Consider the following 20,082-nt stretch of genomic DNA (forward strand, 5'->3'; position numbering starts at 1 on the left):
ATGTACTAAGCAGTGACTGTACAGGGTGTGTTTTCAGCACTGTGTATTAAGTGGTGACTGTATGGGAGCTTACTGCGGTGTGACGCTTTGGGTATACCTCCTTGACTGAAAGCTGGAGGATGCTGGGAAGAACAAAGTTCATTTTCTCCAGGCAGCCATGCTACTACCGTGAAGATTAACCCTATATCTGCAGGCTAATAGTTTGGGGACATGACAGATTCCCTTTAAAAAGGATGTCTGTTATATAAGGCAAAGAAAAGTCACAAGATAGTGACCGAGCATGGGTCTCTGCTTAGAATAACTATGAGCTGTACCATGCCCTGGCATTCCACGTAGTGGGCAGTATAGTGTCCGTGCTGTCGCAAAGACCACTGAGGTAACGGGCAGCTTTTACCAGCCTAGTTCTGGTGGCTTTTACATGATCATGAAGCCATTGAAACATGCAGCATTGTATCCCACCATCACCACTATGGAGCTGCTATCATCTCTGGCACACATCCAGAGACCACCCCAGAGAGCTGCTGGCACATTGCTCTGTCAGTGATAGCTGCAGCCTCCCCCTCAGTTCAATATTGAGAGAAGGGTGGAATAGTGGGGGATGGGGTGAGGGATTCCAGAACTGCTTAGATATTGATATTACTCCTGTCTGGAGCTGTGAGAGCGGCTATAAAGGACAATGTAATACTACCAGTCTGCCCAGCACAGACCTCCAGATCCAGACACCCCCTTTTTTCTTTATTTGATGGGGAGACAATGCATTACCACCCAAACCTTGTCCTGCCCTTGTAAGCCCTCCTTGTGCCCCATCCCCATTACATCATCCAGCCCAGAGACAGTGCGAGTGAATGGGAGAGTGGAGGAGGGTCCATCATCTTCATCATCATCCTCCTCCTCCTCCTGCCTACCCTGAATATCCATATCTCAGTGCAGAGGAGCAGCCTCGCCACCCCAGACACCGCCAGGCAGGAGCAGCAATAGGCAGGGACTGCAGGAGAGGACGGGCTGATCCCAGCACAGGAGCCAGGCAGGGACCGCAGGAGAGGACGGGCTGATCCCAGCACAGGAGCCAGGCAGGGACCGCAGGAGAGGACGGGCTGATCCCAGCACAGGAGCCAGGCAGGGACCGCAGGAGAGGACGGGCTGATCCCAGCACAGGAGCCAGGCAGGGACCGCAGGAGAGGACGGGCTGATCCCAGCACAGACTTACCCACACACCGCAGCAACCATGCGTGAGATCGTGCACCTTCAGGCTGGCCAGTGCGGCAACCAGATCGGCGCTAAGGTAAGGTGGCTCTCCCTGCAGGTGTGTGCCATGGGGGCTTGTACTATGGGAGGGTTTGATAAACGCTGCCTAGATCGTGTCTCCCAGTGGCAGTGATGTGTAAGGTGGTCCTCAGTGAGCAGGCACTGGGTGGGGTTCTCAGGCACCTTCTTCACTAGTTGTGGGGGGAGGTGTGTTAGCTCTTTGTGCTAGTCGCTGAATTGAGCTTGCGCAAAGGTTGTCCTGGCAACACAACATGCCTGCTTCCATTGTATCCTTATGTGTAGCAGCAAAATGTTATACAGTTGTATGTAATAAACACTGTGAGATGAGGGGTCTGATCCTAGCGATCGTCACTGTGAGATGAGGGGTCTGATCGTAGCGATCGTCACTGTGAGATGAGGGGTCTGAACGTAGCGATCGTCACTGTGAGATGAGGGGTCTGATCCTAGCGATCGTCACTGTGAGATGAGGGGTCTGAACGTAGCGATCGTCACTGTGAGATGAGGGGTCTGATCCTAGCGATCGTCACTGTAAGATGAGGGGTCTGAACGTAGCGATCGTCACTGTGAAATGAGGGGTCTGAACGTAGCGATCGTCACTGTGAAATGAGGGGTCTGAACGTAGCGATCGTCACTGTGAGATGAGGGGTCTGATCCTAGCGATCGTCACTGTGAGATGAGGAGTCTGATCGTAATGATCGTCACTGTGAGATGAGGGGTCTGATCCTAGCGATCGTCACTGTGAGATGAGGGGTCTGATCGTAGCGATCGTCACTGTGAGATGAGGGGTCTGAACGTAGCGATCGTCACTGTGAGATGAGGGGTCTGATCCTAGCGATCGTCACTGTGAGATGAGGAGTCTGATCGTAATGATCGTCACTGTGAGATTAGGGGTCTGATCCTAGCGATCGTCACTGTGAGATGAGGGGTCTGATCCTAGCGATCGTCACTGTGAGATGAGGGGTCTGATCTTAGAGATCGTCACTGTGAGATGAGGGGTCTAAACGTAGAGTTACCATCTGGGGGGATGATCTGATGCACCAGCTTCCCTGATAATCCCTAATGTGCAGGGCTGCAGAGCAGACCCCAGTACAGGGGATATAAGGGTCTGGCTAGCCATATTCCGAACACTTGTTCCTCTTCCAATAGATCTGTGTGTGAATCCCATTAGGACATGCTCGGCCTCACAATGAGATGTGTAATCCATCCCTTCGCTGTGCTCTGCAGACTGTCGCACTGGGCGTGGTGTGCAGTCACTCCGCTCATTTTTCATGTGGCTGATTGTACAGAACCGTCTCCACAATCCTCTGATACATGAGCATCCGATGTGTAAGGAATAAACTAGAAATGAATACATCGATGACCGCTCCTTTTCTACTTTATTCTGGTGGTTGGATTTTGACGTCTGCTTTTCACTTTCTTTATTTTCCTTTCGCGCCATTGAACATGAAATATTATCTACTGCAGTCTTGAGATAAAAGCAAATATTAAAAATGCTGATTTTCTTTCTTCCAGTTTTGGGAGGTTATTAGCGATGAACACGGCATTGATCCTACCGGCAGTTACCATGGCGACAGTGACCTGCAGCTGGAGAGAATCAATGTCTACTATAATGAAGCCTCCGGTAACCCACTGTCTACTTCCCTTGGAGGTCTATGTATTAGATATTCATCACTATAAGGCTTTTATCAATAATTGATATTCTATCCACAGGAAATAAATATGTACCCCGCGCCATCCTGGTGGATTTGGAACCCGGCACAATGGACTCCGTGCGATCAGGACCATTCGGGCAGATTTTTAGACCCGACAACTTTGTATTTGGTTAGTATTCCTGTTATCATAGTTGGTTTCATACTAGGAATAGTGTGAGATATTCTATAAGAACCAAAGTAGAAGTATTTTAGGATCAAACATTCAGATATTGCATAAAGTACAGTAATTCAGACGAGATTTATGAAGAAAAATAAAATACACTTAAATCCTAAATTTTACTTTAGGATTGCTTAGGGAACAGACTCACCTTCTCCTTTAGGGTTGACCAGTAACAATCCAATATTTTTCCTGTGATTTAGGACGACATTGCTGTTCTATTCATTCATAAATTTTTCATTAAAGCTCCATAATCTCATTTTACATGTTACACTTTCATTATATTGTGTCAGACCCAGTGATCTGGCCACTTGTATTCGTCAGTGGTTTTTTGGTGACTTCTTATAAAGGAGGTTGAGAAATATTAACATGAGCAAAACTGTTGTTTAACCCCTTCACCCCCAAGGGTGGTTTGCACGTTCATGACCGGGCCAATTTTTACAATTCTGACCTGTACCTTTGAGGTCATAACTCTGGAACGCTTCCATGGATCCCGGTGATTCTGACATTGTTTTCTCGTGACATATTGTACTTCATGTTAGTGGTAAAATTTCATTCAAATAACTTGCGTTTATTTGTGAGAAAAACGGAAATTTGGCGAAAACTTTGAAAATTTCGCAATTTTCCAACTTTGAATTTTTATGCCCTTAAATCACAGAGATATGGCACCCAAAAAACTTGATAACTAACATTTCCCACATGTTTACTTTGCATCAGCACAATTTTGGAACCAAAATTTTTTTTTGTTAGGAAGTTATTAGGGTTAAAAGTTGACCAGCGATTTCTCATTTTTACAACACCATTTTATTTTTACGGACCACATCACATTTGAAGCCACTTTGAGGGGTCTATATGATAGAAAATACCCAAAAGTGACACCATTCTAAAAACTGCACCCCTTAAGGTGCTCAAAACCACATTCAAGAAGTTTATTAACCCTTTAGGTGCGTCACAGGAATTTTTTTGAATATTTAAAAAAAAATGAACATCTAACTTTTTTTCACAAAAAAAGTACTTCAGGTTCAATTTTTTTTGTTTTACCAAGGGTAACAGGATAAATTGGACTGCAAAAGTTATTGTGCAATTTGTCCTGAGTACGCTGATACCTGATATGTGGGGGGGAACGACTGTTTCGGCGCATGGCAGAGCTCAGAATGGAAGGAGCGCCGTTTGACTTTTTCATTGCAAAATTGTCTGGAATTCAGATTGGACGCCATGTCACGTTTGGAGAGTCCCTGATGTACCTAAACAGTGGAAACCCCCTACAAGTGACCCCATTTTGGAAACTAGACCCCCCAAGGAACTTATCTAGATATGTGGTGAGAACTTTGAACCCACAAGGGCTTTACAGAAGTTTATAACGTACAGCGGTACAATTAAAAAATCATATTTTTTCCACAAAAATGATCGTTTCACCCTCAATTCTTATTTTTCCAAGGGTAACAGGACCCTAAAAGTTATTGTGCAATTTGTCCTGAGTACGCTGATACCCCACATGTGGGGGTAAACCACTATTTGGGCGCATGGCAGAGCTCGGAAGGGAAGCAGCGCCATTTGACGTTTTTGGCTGGAATTGAGATCGGACACCATGTCGCGATTGGAAAACCCCTGGTGTACCTAAACAGTGGAAACCCCCCACAAATGACACCATTTTGTAAACTAGACCCCCCAAGGAACTTATCTAGATGTGTGGTGAAAACTCTGAACCCCCCCAGTGCTTCACAGAAGTTTATAACGCCCGGGCGTGAAAATAAAAAATTCGTATTTTTTCCACAAACATGATCTTTTAGTCACCATTTTTTTATTTTCCCAAGGGTACCAGGAGAAATTGAACCCCAAATGTTGTTGTCCAATTTGTCCTGAGTATGCTGATACCCCATATGTGGGAGAAAACTACTGTATGGGCACACGTCGGGGCTCGGAAGGGAAGTAGTGACATTTTGGAATGCAGACTTTGATGGAATGGTCTGCGGGTGTCATGTGCATTTGGAGAGCCCCTGATGTACCTAAACTATTGAAACTCCCCACAAGTGACCCCATTTTGGACACTAGACCCCCCACGGAACTTATCTAGATGTGTGGTGAGCACTTTGAACCCCCAAGTGCTTCACAGAATTTTATAACGCTCGGACGTGAAAACAAAAAAATAATTTTTTTCCACAAAAATGATATTTTTGCCCCCAATTTTTTATTTTCCTAAGGGTAACAGGAGAAACTGGACCCCAAAAATTGTTTTGCAATTTGTCCTGAGTAGGCTGATACCCTACATGTGGGGGTAAAACACTGTTTGGGCGCATGTCAGAGCTTGGAAGGGAAGGAGCACCATTTGACTTTTTCAACTCAGAATTGGCTGGAATTGAGATCAGACGCCATGTTGCATTTGGAGAGCCCCTGATGTGCCCAAACAGTGGAAACCCCCAATTCTAACTCCAACCCGAACCCCAACACACCCCTAACCCTAATCTCAGCCCTAGCCCTAACCCTAGCCCTAACCCTAACCCTAATGGAAAAATGGAAATAAATACATTTTTTTTATTTTATTATTTTTCCCTAACTAAGGGGGTGATAACGAGGGGTTTGATTTACTATTTATGGCGGTTTTTATGTTTGGCGGCTGTCGCACGCTAAAAGACGCTTTTTATTGTAAAAATAGTTTTTGCATCACCACATATTGAGAGCTATAATTTTTCCGTATTTTGATCCACCGAGTCATGTGAGGTCTTATTTTTTGCGGGACGAGTTGACATTTTTATTGGTACCATTTTCGGGCACGTGACATTTTTTGATCGCTTTTTATTCCGATTTTTGGGACGCAGAATGAACAAAAACCAGCGTTTCATGAATTGCTTTTGGGGGGGGGGTGCGTTTACACCGTTCCGCGTGCGGTAAAATTGATAAAGCAGTTTTCTTCTTCGGGTCAGTACGGTTACAGCTATACCTCGTTTAGGTCTTTTTTTATGTTTTGTCGGTTTTATGCAATGAAAACTATTTTATATAAAAAATAATTATTTTTGCATCGCTTTATTCTGCGAGCTATAATTTTTTTATTTTTTCACTGATGATGCTGTGTGGCAGCTCGTTTTTTGCGGGACAAGATGACGTTTTCAGCGGTACCATGGATATTTATATGCGTCTTTTTTATCGCGCGTTATTACACTTTTTGTTTGGCGGTATGATAATAAATCATTATTTTTTTTGCTTCGTTTTTTTTATTTTTTAAGGGGTTCGCTAAAGGGGTTAACTAATGGGACAGTTTTATAGGGCGGGTCGTTACGGACGCGACGATACCTAATATGTGTACTTTTATTGTTTTGTTTTTTTTTTCAAAAAATTGATTTATTTGGGGGAATATTTTTTTTTTTTTTATTCGGCGATTTTTTTTTTTTTTTTTTTAAATTATTTTAACACTTTATTTTTATTTATTTTTTTACTTTATTAAATAGTCCCAGGTGGGACATCACTGTTCTGTGACAGATCGCTGATCTGTCACATCACAGATCACTGTGACAGATCAGCAATCTGTCACAGGCAGTGCACAAGGCTTCCTCATGCCTGCGCTTTGCAGGCACTGAGGAAGCCAGCTTCCTGCAGGCCCCCGTCGCCATCTTGGATTCAGGTGCCTGCAGGAAAGGAGCCCCCGGCAGCAGCGCTGCACATTGCGCTGCCGTGGGGGGCTCAGGGAAGCACGGAGGGAGCCCCCTCCCTGCCGATGCTTCCCTTTAAACCCCGGGACACCGCGATCATGTTTGATCGCGGTGTGCAAGGGGTTAACGTGTCGGGGGCGGTCCGTGACCGCTCCTGACACATTGTGCCGGGTGTCAGCTGTGATAATCAGCTGACACCCGGCCGCGATCAGCGGCGCTCGCCACGTGGGCGCCGCTGATCGCGGTAGACGTACTATCCCATCCATGGGCATAGGGGCCCGGGTCCCATGGACGGGATAGTACGTCGGATGTCAGGAAGGCGTTAAATTGGGAAAATCAGAAGCGGTTTCCATTAGAGGGTGACGGCCATGAGTGACAGCACTGCTGTACCGGCTCTGCCAGTCCGCCTGATCGCTGGGTAGACTCCTGCTATCTACAGTCACCTTCACAATCATCGCAGCAGAACCACAGTAAATGCATTTTTTTAAACAATGGAATGGAATTTATACATGGACATATTTTCCCTTTGCTCAGCAATTTGCTAATGGAAATTTTTTGCATTTCCATTAAAGGTGTTAGGCTAATTTCACACTTGCTTTTTTTTGCAGCGCGTTTTTCCTGCAAAAAACGCATTGAAAAAACGCATACAAACGCATACAAATGCTGCGTTTTTTTCAAGCATTTTTATGAGCATGCATGAAAAATACGCAGCGTTTTTATGCATTTGTATGCGTTTTTACCGCGTTTGCGGTTTTTTCCAACATTAGGTGGCCCCTCACACTAACCCAAACCATGACTTTACTAACCCTAACCCTGACCCTGACCCTAACCCTTAACCAAACCATACTAACCCTAACCCTTAACCAAACCATACTAACCCTGACCCTAACCCTGACCCTTAACCAAACCATACTAACCCTAACCCTGACCCTAACCCTTAACCAAACCATACTAACCCTAACCCTAACCCCCCTTAACTGACCCTAACTCTAACCCAAACCCCTAAATTCCATTGTCAAACTAATGGTAAAAAAAAAAAAACGCATGCGCAAAAAAACGCATACATAAGCATGCCAATGCGCACATATGCGCACCCATAGACTTATAATGGGTGTCCTGCTGTAAAAAAACGCATTGCGCGCGCATGCGTTTTTTTGAGGCAAGTCGGACGCCCAAAAAATGCAACAGGATGCATTTTGTGCGCCCGAGCGCATACCGCAAAAAAACGCATGCGCGGAAAAACGCATACAAACGCATGTGTATGCGCACATAAGCGCATCCCATGCAAAGTATAGGGAAAAAAAACGCATGCGTTTTTTAGCGCTAAAATCCCGCGAAAAAAAACGCAAGTGTGAATCCAGCCTTACAATACAAGTAAGTGTACTGAGCGAGGCCTCGCACACTAGATGGCTTCTGCCCGGACATATGTACAGTGGGTATGGAAAGTATTCAGACCCCTTTAAATTTTTCACTCTTTGTTTCATTGCAGTCTATTGGTAAATTCAAAAAGTTCTTTTTTTCTCATTAATGTACACTCTGCACCCCATCTTGACTGAAAAAACAGAAATACAGAAATTTTTGCAAATTCATTAAAAAAGAAAAACTGACATGGTCATAAGTATTCAGACCCTTTGCTCAGACACTCATATTTAAGTCACATGATGTCCATGTGATCCTCCTTGAGATGGTTCTACTCCTTCATTGGAGTCCCACTGTGTTTAATTAAACTGATAGGACTTGATTTGTAAAGACACACACCTGTCTATATAAGACCTCACAGCTCACAGTGCATGTCAGACCAAATGAGAATCATGAGGTCAAAGGAACTGGCCAAGGAGCTCAGAGACAGAATTTTGACAAGGCACAAATCTGAACTAATCAGCAAAGCTAATAAGGAAGACTCAAAGTCTTAAAAAATTCAATTTAAAGAGCAGACAAAAAGGCAGCAACACTTACCTACCCAGATCTTGGAACAAATCAAATGCACTACAGGGTGCAGCCAGCCCATAAAGCAAGATGTTAGCAACACAGGTGCAAAATACCAGATCAACAGCCACTCTCCACCTACCCATTCCTGGAAGGGGTGACTGCCCAGTATACAATTGCACAATAAAGGCCCTCATAGGGTGTTGTTCACCCAAGGGTACTGCTGTCAGGAAAACCGCACTGCACTTGCTCACTGAGCCAGTGTGCGTGTCCTGAGTTGAACAAACTATGCTCAAAGATACCTGTGGAGCGGGGCGGTAGCGGTGGAGATGCGTGCTTCAGGTAAACAGGACCTGAAGCACGTGACTGCTGGGGAGTGTCTGGGGGCGGAGACAAGCCCCAGAGCTCCAGAGAGCGGTGCTTGGGCTACAGATGCCCAGAGAGTAGTCGGGCAGGTGCAGGTCTAAGCCAGGAGATGGCACGGTACAGGAGGGGCAATACAGGGACGTGGTCAAGTCATAAAGCAGAGTCTGGAAACCTGAGATAGCAGCGCGGTACAGGCAGGAGCAATGGAACAGAAGGTTAGGGACAGGCAAAGGTCATAACAGAGAGGCAAAACAAGTACAGAGGCAGGCTGCAATATCAGAAACAGGAACGGACCAGGTCATACATGAGCAAACATACACAGGCAGACAGTATTCACAGATACACAGGGGTCAGGAACTAAGCCGAGGTCAAAAGTATCACTGGCAACTGACAGAGCCCAAATGAAGCTATTTAAAGCCCTCCCTGAACCAGAGAGAGGCCAAAAGCATTAACCCCTTCAGCACTAAACCAGAATTCACATACAGATCATTACAACTGCATAGTGTTTGGTTCGCAGCCTATTAGCATGCCCCTACGTTTCGATTAAGCGGGCTGGCCAGCACACTCTCAGTGCATCACAGTGTGAACACCCATCATGCGAGATGAGACATGTTTTGGCTTGGCTGCACCCCTAAAAATATAGTGCCAAAAATAGTGAGGTATTAGTTGATATTTTGGCCAAAATAGGTAAGCTTGTAACCCGCACCAAGGGTCCCCACGCTTACAAGTCCCTACACTTAACTAATTAGCAGAGCCACTAAAGAAGACTCAGTCTTCAAAAATTCCATTTAAACAGCAGACAAAAAGGCAGCAATACTTATCTGCCCAGATCTTGGAACAAATGCAGATTTTCCAATGTTACAAAAGAATTTCTGCAGTATTCAAGGTTCCTAAGAGCACAGTGACATCCATAATCCTTAAATGGATGAAGTTTGGGACCACCAGGAGTCTTCCTAGACCTGACTGTCCAGCCAAACTGAGTAATCGTGGGGGAAGAGCCTTGGTGAGAGAAGTAAAGAAGAACCCCAAGATCACTGTGACTGAGCTCCACAGATGCAGTAGGGAGATGGGAGAAAGTTCCACAAAGTCAACTATCACTGCAGCCCTCCACCAGTCAGGCTTTTATGGTAGAGTGGCCCAACAGAAGCCTCTCCTCAGTGCCAGACATATGAAAGCCCTCATAGAGTTTGCTAAAAAACACATTAAGGACTCCCAGACTATGAGAAATAAGAATCTCTGGTCTGATGAGACGAAGATAGAACTTTTTGGTGATAATTCCAATCAGTATGTGTGGAATAAACCAGGCACTGCTCATAACCTGCCCAATACAACCCCAACAGTGAAACATGGTGGTGGCAGGCATCATGCTATGGAGGTTGTTTTCAGCTGCAGGGACAGGACGAATGCTTGCAATTGAAGGAAACATGAATGCGGCCAAGTATAGAGAGATCCTGGATGAAAACCTCTTCCAGAGTGCTCTGGACCTCAGACGTGGCCTAAGATTCACCTTCCATCAAAACAATGACCCTAAGCACACAGCTAAAATACTAAAGGAGTGGCTTCAAAACAACTCTGTGACCATTCTTGACTGTCCCAGCCAGAGTCCTGACCTAAACCCAATTTAGCATCTCTGGAGAGACCTGAAAATGGCTGTCCACCAATGTTCACCATCCAACCTGACGGAAATGGAGAGGATTTGCAAGGATGAATGGCAGAGGATCCCCAAATCCAGGTGTGAAAAACTTGTTGCATAATTCCCAAGAAGACTCATGGCTGTACTAGCTCAAAAGGGTGCTTCTACTCAATACTGAGCAAAAGGTCTGAATACTTATGACCATGTGATATTTCAGTTTTTCTTATTTAATAAATTTTCAAACATTTCTACATTTTGTTTTTTTTCAGTCAAGATGGGATGCAGAGTGTACATTAATGAGAAAAAAACAAACTTTTTTGAATTTACCAAATGGCTGCAATGAAACAAAACGTGAAAAATTTAAAGGGGTCTGAATACTTTCCGTACCCACTGTATAAAACATACATCATCACCATTCCTGTCTCCGACATCGGTGAATCCTCGTAACGTGTAGTGCGTGTGCTGGGGGGATTCAGAAGTCTGCAGTTACTGTGAATTATTAATTTATAATGGACAACCCCTTTTTAAGTAATTTCGTGCAAAACATTTCTACCACACATTGCTTTAGTACACAGATCACCCATATGGACACCTGGATTTTCAGACAGACAATGAGGGAATTTATCAAGCTAACTGCATAAAAAAATGCAAAAGAGGTCTTTCTACTGTTTGTACACCAAGGGGGCACCACTTAATCAAAACAGGCATGGCTTAACAAGTGACATGTGCGCCAAAGAATGTCGCAGTTTGGTGCAAATATTTGACCTGAAATTAGTCAACTAAGAAGTGGTGTAAACTTCGAAAAGACAGTCTAAAGATAAGCCAGTATCCACTTCATACAAATGCCAAAACTTGATTGTACCACTATCTACTTTCTTCAACCCTGTCTGGAAGGGAATCAGCGAGTCCTGCATTCTCGACCTGTGGATTATTGGCCCTTGCAGCACTCAAATTCTCATTTACGGGAAGCAGGTATTTGAACGTCCTCTCACTGGCCAGGGGCATAAATATAGTAGGTGCAGGGGTTGCAATCGCACCTGGGCCTTGGAGCTTAGGGGGCTAAAAGATCCCCTCTGCCATTTTGAGACTATTAATATTAAAGATCTGTGATAGTTGTGGGCCCCATTGGCGCCCATGGCCTTCAAGTGCCACCACTAAGCATAGCCAATTTCCTATATTGTTTGTACCGATGCATTAAGGCTATGGTCACACTATGAGCTTTTGATGTTGCAGAATTTCTGCACCTATTATTGAAATTAGGTTATGGGTGCATTGCACTTGAAAGCAATAGATGTGCTAGCTCTACTGCGCATAATGTTTTTCCCATGCGATTTATCTGATCTTTTAACCACAATCTTGGACTTTCTATTTATCCACAAATTAGAAGGTTGTTTTTCAAGTATCCAATTTCTGCATTGGTGGTTCTAGCTACCTTTTTTGGCTACTAATCTTGGATTTCTTTAGCATCTTGGCAAGGATCCCACCTACCACGAACAAAGTAGATGTTTTGTTCACCAGCACAAATTAGCAATATTGGAAGACTACACAATATTCTTATGTGGGCTGCTGAATAAAATATCCACTTTGTTAATGGAAGTTGTAGCTCCTTGACCCAAGATTGGAAAGCAAAAAAGGCAACTGGAAGCTGCCATGGACCACTTGGTACAGATATGTTCACTAGGATTTAATATCTTGTGACTGTTTGCTCATCCAGCGAAACTACGTCCAAAAATCTGCCTTCCATGATCAGCTTTTAAGTTTGTGTGTGCTGGGAAGACCAACATTCTTCAGCTCTAGATAGCAGGACTCATTTATTCCATTCTAGACAAGTTCCCTTTAAGGCCTTGATGAAAGCAAATAATGGTACAATTCACAAATCACTAGTAGTACAGTTAGGCCGGGATCACGCTACCGTGTGTGATGTGAGAAACTCGCACGAGTCTCTCGCATCAACACCCGCCACTGCCGCCGGCACTCAGGACCAGAGCTGCGGCTGCATAGAAATATATGCAGCTGCAGCTCCGGTCCTGAGTGCCAGCAGTAGCGCCGGGTGTTGATGTGAGAGACTCGTGCAAGTTTCTCGCATCACACACGGTAGGGTGATCCCGGCCTTAGCGCTGTTCCTCCGACACCAGGTGCTGAAGATTGCTCTCATGATATTCCCCTGCTTTGCCAGCAATCAGCGCAAGCAAGAGACAATGGTGAGAGTTATATTCAACTGATAACCGCAAGAGCAGGCTGCAGCTAATGGGACTATTACTCCCATCAGCCTACACCAGCTGCCAATAACATCAGTGGGAATATTCATCAGCCATCGCCTGTACTATAAATCAATACATAAACCAGCATGGGTTCCCCTGTATTTTTGATAACCAGCCAGGCAAAATTGACATTTGCGTGCTATAACCCTCAGCTGTCAGAGTTATCATGGCTGGTATCAAGCATAGAGGGGTCCCCACGCTGTTTTTATAATTATTTTAAAAAATTTAAAAAACCAGCATGGTGTCCCCCTCCATTTTTGACAATCATCCTTCCTATTGCAGACAGCTGGGGATTGGTATTCTCCGGCTGGTAAGGGGCCATGACCCTCCCAAGCCTAAAAATAGCAGCCCGCAGCCGCTCAAAAAGGGCACATCTATTTTATGCAACAATTCTGGCGCTTTGTCCGGCTCTTTCCACTTTCTCTGTAGCGTTAGCAAGTGGGGTAATATTTGTGAGGTTGATGTCAGCTTTGTATTGTCTGGTGATATCAACCCCACGGCTTTGTAATGGAGCGGCGTCTATAAGTTGTATTGTAAATAAAGACACAGCAAGTATAAAGTCCTTTATTTGAAATCAAAACAAAGCACACTTTTTTCCTTTTTTATTTAAAAATAACAAACACAGTTATACTCTCCTAACACCCATTCCATTGAAGCCAACGTCTACTGTAATAAAATAAAAATAAAAAAACAACCATATCTCTCACCTGTTCGACGTTCTGTTCCACGCCGTAATTCATGTCTAGGGATAAATAGTTTTCAATCTGGACGGTGCCTAGATGCGATGCGACTGTACAGACTGAGAACCACTGATGAATGTGCTGCTGAGAGTGCAGCATCAGTGAAGAGCAGTGACCTCATCAAGGTCACCACTAATCACTAAGGCTGCGTTCCCAGCTGGGCTGAACTGCGGTGACCTCAGCTCCATGAGAAAAAGTCACTGAGTTCACCGCAGATCTTGGATCTGCGGTGAACTCACCTGAGCTGAACTTACCAGCCTGAGAATATCAGTCTGCTTTATGAAGGCTGGTTGTCAAAAATGGGGGGACCCCCACCCAGTTTTTTTTAAATGATTTATTTAAATAATTTAAAAAAAAAACAGCGTCTATTCTTGATAACCAGCCTTGCCAACGCTGACAGCTGAAGGCTGCAGCCTGCAGCTGTCAGTTTTGCCTGTCTGGTTATCTGAAATACAGGGGAACCCACGCTGGTTTTTCATAATTTTTTTTTCATAGCGCAGACAGCGGCTGTTGAATACTCCCATCAGCCGCCGCCAGCTTTCACATTTATTAGCGGCAGCAGGTGTAGGCTAAAGGGAGGAATAGTCACATCAGCCGCCGCCTGCTCTCAATGTTATCACTTCAATATAACTCTCCACATTCTCCCTTTCTCTCACTGATCACCGTCAGAGCAGGGGAGAGTGAGGAAAGCGGCCTTCAGCACCCGCCACCAGGGAACAGCGCTAACTTTACCCCTGCTTCCCAGGCACCGATATGTGTGGTACTGATGCAGCACACAGTTGCCACACGTATGCCACAAGAATTGCACACACGGACACTGATATCTCCAATACTGTTTTTCTTTTTCGGTACTGGAAATATCAGGACGTGTGAAACCGGCCTCACAGAGTCTGTACAACCTCTCTCAATAAGGTGTACATAATAGAATAACAGATTATTGACAACCCTTCATAAATATTATTAAGCCTGTAGCCCCTTTCAATCACTTAACGCTCCATGACCTAATATAAATATATTATACAACTGACAATGACTTTTATCAGCAGCGACCGGTGGAACCTATCACCTCTGCTGTTGGCCTCTTAAATGCCACTGTCAATTAATAGCAGTGGCATTTAAGTGCAGCAATCTGACTTGGTTTGTTCAGGTGCCCATCAGCCCCCGTGCTTGCCATTTTAATTTTCCTGTGAATTCCAGCAACAAGCTGGGCGTCCTAGGAGTCACTTACTATATTTTTACTGTATACAGAAATACTATAGGTATTGCTGTTTATACTGTTTATATTACAGCTGATCAGGTTTAACCCCTTAGTGACAGAGCCAATTTTTTCCTTAATGACCGAGCCAATTTGAACAATTCTGACCACTGCCACTTTATGAGGTTAAAGCTCTGGAGTGCTTCAACGTATCAAACTGATTCTAAGAATATTTTTTCGTGACATATTGCACTTCATGTTAGTGGTAAAATTTCTTCGATATGGTTTGCATTTATGTGTGAAAAAATGGTAATTTGGCAAAAATCTTGAAAATTTAGCAATTTTTAATCTTTTAATTTTTCTGCCCTTAAATCAGAGAGTCACATCGCACAAAATAGTTAATAAACAACATTTATCACATATTTACTTTACATCAGCACAATTTTGGAATCATATTTTTTTTTGTTAGGACGTTATAAGGGTTAAAAGTTGACCAACGATTTCTCATTTTTCCAACAAAATTTACAAAACCATTTTTTTTGGGACCACCACACAATTGAAGTGAGTTTAGGGGGGGTCAATATAACAGAAAATACCCAAAAGTGACACCATTCTAAAAACTGCACCCCTCATGATGCGCAAAACCACATTCAATAAGTTTATTAACCCTTCAGGTGCTTCTTGAGAACTAAAGGCATGTGAAAAGAAAATATATTTTGGAACCAAATTTTTTTATTTTTACAAGGGTATCGGAAGAAAGTGAACCACAAAATTTGTTATGCAATTTCTCCTGAGTGCGCCGATACCCCGTATGTGGGGGAAAGCCACTGTTTGGGATCATGGCAGGGCCCTGAAGGTAGGGAGCACCGTATGACTTTTTGAATGCAAAATTGACCGGAATCAATGGTGGGCACTTGGAGACCCCCTGATGTACCTAAACAGTGGAAACCCCCCAATTCTAACTTCAACCCTAATCCCAACACTCCTCTAATCCCAATCCTAACCATAACCCTAACACACCCCCGAAACCTAATCTCAACCCTAACCGCAATCCCAACCATAACAAAAACCATAAAACCAACCCTAACATTAGCCCAACCCTAGCACTATCCCTAGTCCCAACCCTAGCACTATCCCTAGTCCCAACCCTAACCCTATCCCCAAACCTAGCACTATCCCTAGTCCCAAACCTAGCCCTAGCCCTAACCATAGCCTAACCCTAATGGGAAAATGGAAATAAATACATTTGCTAAATTTTATTATTTTTACCTAACTAAGGGGGAGGGTTGATTTTAATAAATTGGCCGTAGGATCAAGTTCTATCAAAGTAAGGCAGGATAGCCCTTAAACAGAGCTTTTCTGTGACATGATTTAATCCTATTTTTTGGTCCAAATGACACAACTCTGATCTGAAATGTTCACACATTGGTGTGTAGGAATTTTTACCCTGAGAGTTTGCAAAGTTGCATAGCATATCTTGTTAGGACTCATTAACTGAATATAATCTGTTTCCATTTTAGGTCAGAGTGGTGCTGGAAACAACTGGGCCAAAGGTCATTACACGGAAGGAGCAGAACTGGTAGATTCAGTTCTAGATGTGGTGAGAAAAGAATCTGAAAGCTGTGACTGCCTGCAGGGTTTTCAGTTGACCCATTCCTTAGGTGGTGGCACTGGTTCTGGTATGGGCACACTTCTCATCAGCAAGATTAGAGAAGAGTACCCTGACCGAATCATGAATACATTTAGTGTGATGCCATCACCCAAAGTCTCAGACACTGTAGTTGAACCATACAATGCCACTCTTTCTGTACATCAGTTGGTGGAAAACACAGATGAAACCTACTGCATAGACAATGAGGCTCTGTATGACATATGCTTCCGCACTTTAAAGCTAACAACACCAACTTACGGTGACCTCAATCATTTGGTATCTGCAACCATGAGTGGGGTAACAACCTGCCTTCGTTTCCCAGGCCAACTCAATGCAGATTTACGAAAACTGGCTGTCAACATGGTGCCTTTTCCACGACTGCATTTTTTTATGCCCGGCTTTGCTCCACTTACTAGCCGTGGCAGTCAGCAATACCGTGCCCTGACTGTGCCGGAACTGACACAACAAATGTTCGATTCCAAGAACATGATGGCAGCTTGTGATCCTCGTCATGGACGCTACCTTACTGTGGCTGCTATCTTCCGTGGAAGAATGTCCATGAAGGAAGTCGATGAGCAGATGCTCAATGTCCAAAACAAAAACAGCAGCTACTTTGTAGAATGGATCCCTAATAATGTGAAGACTGCTGTGTGCGACATTCCACCACGAGGCCTCAAAATGTCTGCCACATTTATTGGCAATAGCACTGCCATTCAAGAGCTATTCAAGAGAATCTCAGAGCAGTTTACAGCTATGTTCCGCCGAAAAGCCTTCTTGCATTGGTATACAGGTGAAGGAATGGATGAGATGGAATTTACTGAAGCTGAAAGCAACATGAATGATCTGGTATCAGAGTACCAGCAATACCAAGATGCCACTGCTGATGAGCAAGGAGAGTTTGAAGAGGAAGAAGGAGATGATGAAGCTTGATGATAAGAAAGGCTTTTGTTTCTTAGAAATACAAGGCACAGTTTCCGAATAGCTAGTATGAAGTCTACGGCAGAATTGTGTTTGAGCATGTGTTTTCTTTTCCATGGTCGGTGACGTCAGGATTGTTGGGTTTTTTTCCTTAACCATGTTGAAAGTTGTTTAGGCTCTCCTAATTCAGGAGAAGATTTATACTAGAAGGATGTAGAAGTGATTGACTGCTCTTAGATGTTGTTTTGCACTGGAGATCATAAAACAAGTTTTTGTCTGCTCTGTGTTGTCTGTCTTATTTATTTTTTTATAGTTTGATAAAACTTGTAATACCTCTTTTCCAAATACATAATTTTATCAATACTATTAAAAGCTAACAACCATTAAATATTCAGACACAATAAAATTACCTGTGAGCTTCAGGCCAAAACCCCCCAAAAATGCATAATGCACAGTGATGGATGCAGGCATGACAGAGAAAAATCACCAAAAATTACTCAGATAGATACCTACTGACCACTCAGTATAACCACAAATGGACTGCAAATACAAAGAACCCACCTGTACAATTAATATCGGCTATCTATCTAACCATATGGTAATAAAAGGAGTGAGTTACACAAAGGAAAAAGAACCTTCTCACCCATCTGCCAAGTCCAGAGAAGGTCCTTGCACATCAGTCCATGTTGCAAAGAAATGTCTGTCCAATAGAGCACAGTTTAGAGATAACCCTATGATGCCCTTAAAAATGTAAGGCCCTGGTTACCCCCAAAAAACTCCCGCCCCGACATGGACAGTCCACAGTTGTCGATTTTAGGGCTATGGTGCCAACATCCCAGTAGTTGATAAAGCATCAAGCAAGTCAATAACCATTATGATGCTAAATCCACTGTACAGTACATCGCAAAAGTGAGTACACCCCTTACATTTTTATAAATATATATTTTCGTGGGACAACACTGAAGATCTCACACTTTGATACAATGTAAGGTAGTCCGTGTACAGCTTAGATAAGTTGTGTAAATTTGGTGTGCCCTCTAACTCAACACACAGCCATTAATGTCTAAACCGCTGGCAACAAAAGTGAGTACACCTAAATGAAAGAGGCCAAACTGTGCCTAAAATGTCAATATTTTGTGTGGCCACTATTGTTTTCAAGCGCTGCCTTAGCTCTCTTGGGCATGAAGTTCACCAGAACTTCACAGGTTATCACTGGAATCCTCTTCCATGATGACATCATGGAGCTGGTGGATGTTCGAGACCTTGTGCTCCTCCACCTTACGTTTGAAGATGCCCCACTGATGCTCAATAGGGTTTAGGTCTGGAGACATTCTTGTCCGGTTCAGCACCTTTACCATCAGTTTCTTTAGCAAGGCAGTGGCTGTCTTGGAGGTGTGTTTGGGGACGTTATCATGTTGGAATACTGCCCTGTGGCCCAGCTTCCGAGGGGAGAGGATAATGCTCTTTCATAATGTCACAGTACATGTCTATTTTTTTATTACTTATGTCCATGGTTTTACAATAAGGCTGGATATATGGCCAAAATTCAATGTCCCCAGTCCACAAGATCGTCTCCCCGGGGCCGGTAGTGCCACTGCCCCCCGTACAAGGCAATACTCACTGTCTCCCAGCTTTTGGTTGGCTCACAGATTTTGTATCTCCTGCCTGTATAGTGTGCAGTCACAGTCCACGCTACTTCAGATGACAGGTAACACAAAGTCCATGTGTGCAGCAGCAACAGTTCCAATTAAGAAAGTTCCTGAAATCCAGACGACAGATCTCTCAACAGTAGCACACGTGTCCAGCATAGTCAGCAACAGATCTCTAAAACTCCACAGGCCATCCATGTACTCCAGGACGCCATCTTCAGTTCTCTCCCTTGGAAGTCACTCTCCCAACTCCTGACTAAACATGTGGCTTCTTTTACTCCCTCCCTCCCCCTTAAACATTTTCTTTAAGCTGAAAGAATTAAATATATTTCATAAGCCCATCACTTGGGACTGCATGTGGGACCCCCTGTAGTGATGGCTCTCCTGGATCTACAATCCCCATCCACGCAATGAGACTTTTGGCTGAAAGATCAATGGCATGATAGTTTCTTGATTGCTACTCTTGGGTCTGGCCTTGTGTACTGTATACATAAGATCTAACCTGCATGTCTTCCTTTGCTTACTGTCACTGAATGGAAACATTGATTCCTGAGGCTAAACTGACTGTCAAGCAAATCACTCATAAAACAGCAAGCAAATTTCTAATAAAATACAAAAATAATATTAACGCAACCCGTGCTCTGTGCTGGAAGAAGTCGTAGAGCTGTGTACTCCGCTCTTCGTGCATTGGTCCAATAGTCTCCAGTCTTTGGCCAGCTCCTCACATTGGCATTCATGGTTGCCTCAATGAACTGTAGCTCCTCACAGCCGGCAGCACCCATGCAGCCCCTAGCCATGATACTCCCACCATGACACCATCAGAGTCATTAAATAAGTTTATCTTGGTCTCATCAGACCACAGGACATGGTTCCAATCCTAAAGGTACTGTCACACTTAGTGATGTACCAGCGATCCCGACCAGCGATATGACGCGGTTAGGATCGCTGGTACATCGCTAAGTGG

General features: G+C 44.0%; 1 protein-coding gene across 1 annotated transcript; it reads left to right on the forward strand.

The window, feature by feature from the left end:
• The first annotated feature begins 824 nt into the window (after positions 1–824).
• On the forward strand, positions 825–17,750 carry LOC141052829 (tubulin beta-2B chain). Its single transcript, XM_073550125.1, has 4 exons — positions 825–1,282; positions 2,779–2,887; positions 2,977–3,087; positions 16,421–17,750. Exons 1-4 carry the CDS (start codon positions 1,226–1,228, stop codon positions 17,479–17,481), a joined length of 1,338 nt encoding a protein of 445 aa, XP_073406226.1. The 5' UTR covers positions 825–1,225; the 3' UTR covers positions 17,482–17,750.
• Positions 17,751–20,082: the final 2,332 nt, after the last annotated feature.

The sequence above is a fragment of the Dendrobates tinctorius genome, unplaced genomic scaffold (assembly GCF_039654945.1).
Source record: "Dendrobates tinctorius isolate UK_male_01 unplaced genomic scaffold, ASM3965494v1 ptg000163l, whole genome shotgun sequence".
NCBI lineage: Eukaryota > Metazoa > Chordata > Amphibia > Anura > Dendrobatidae > Dendrobates > Dendrobates tinctorius.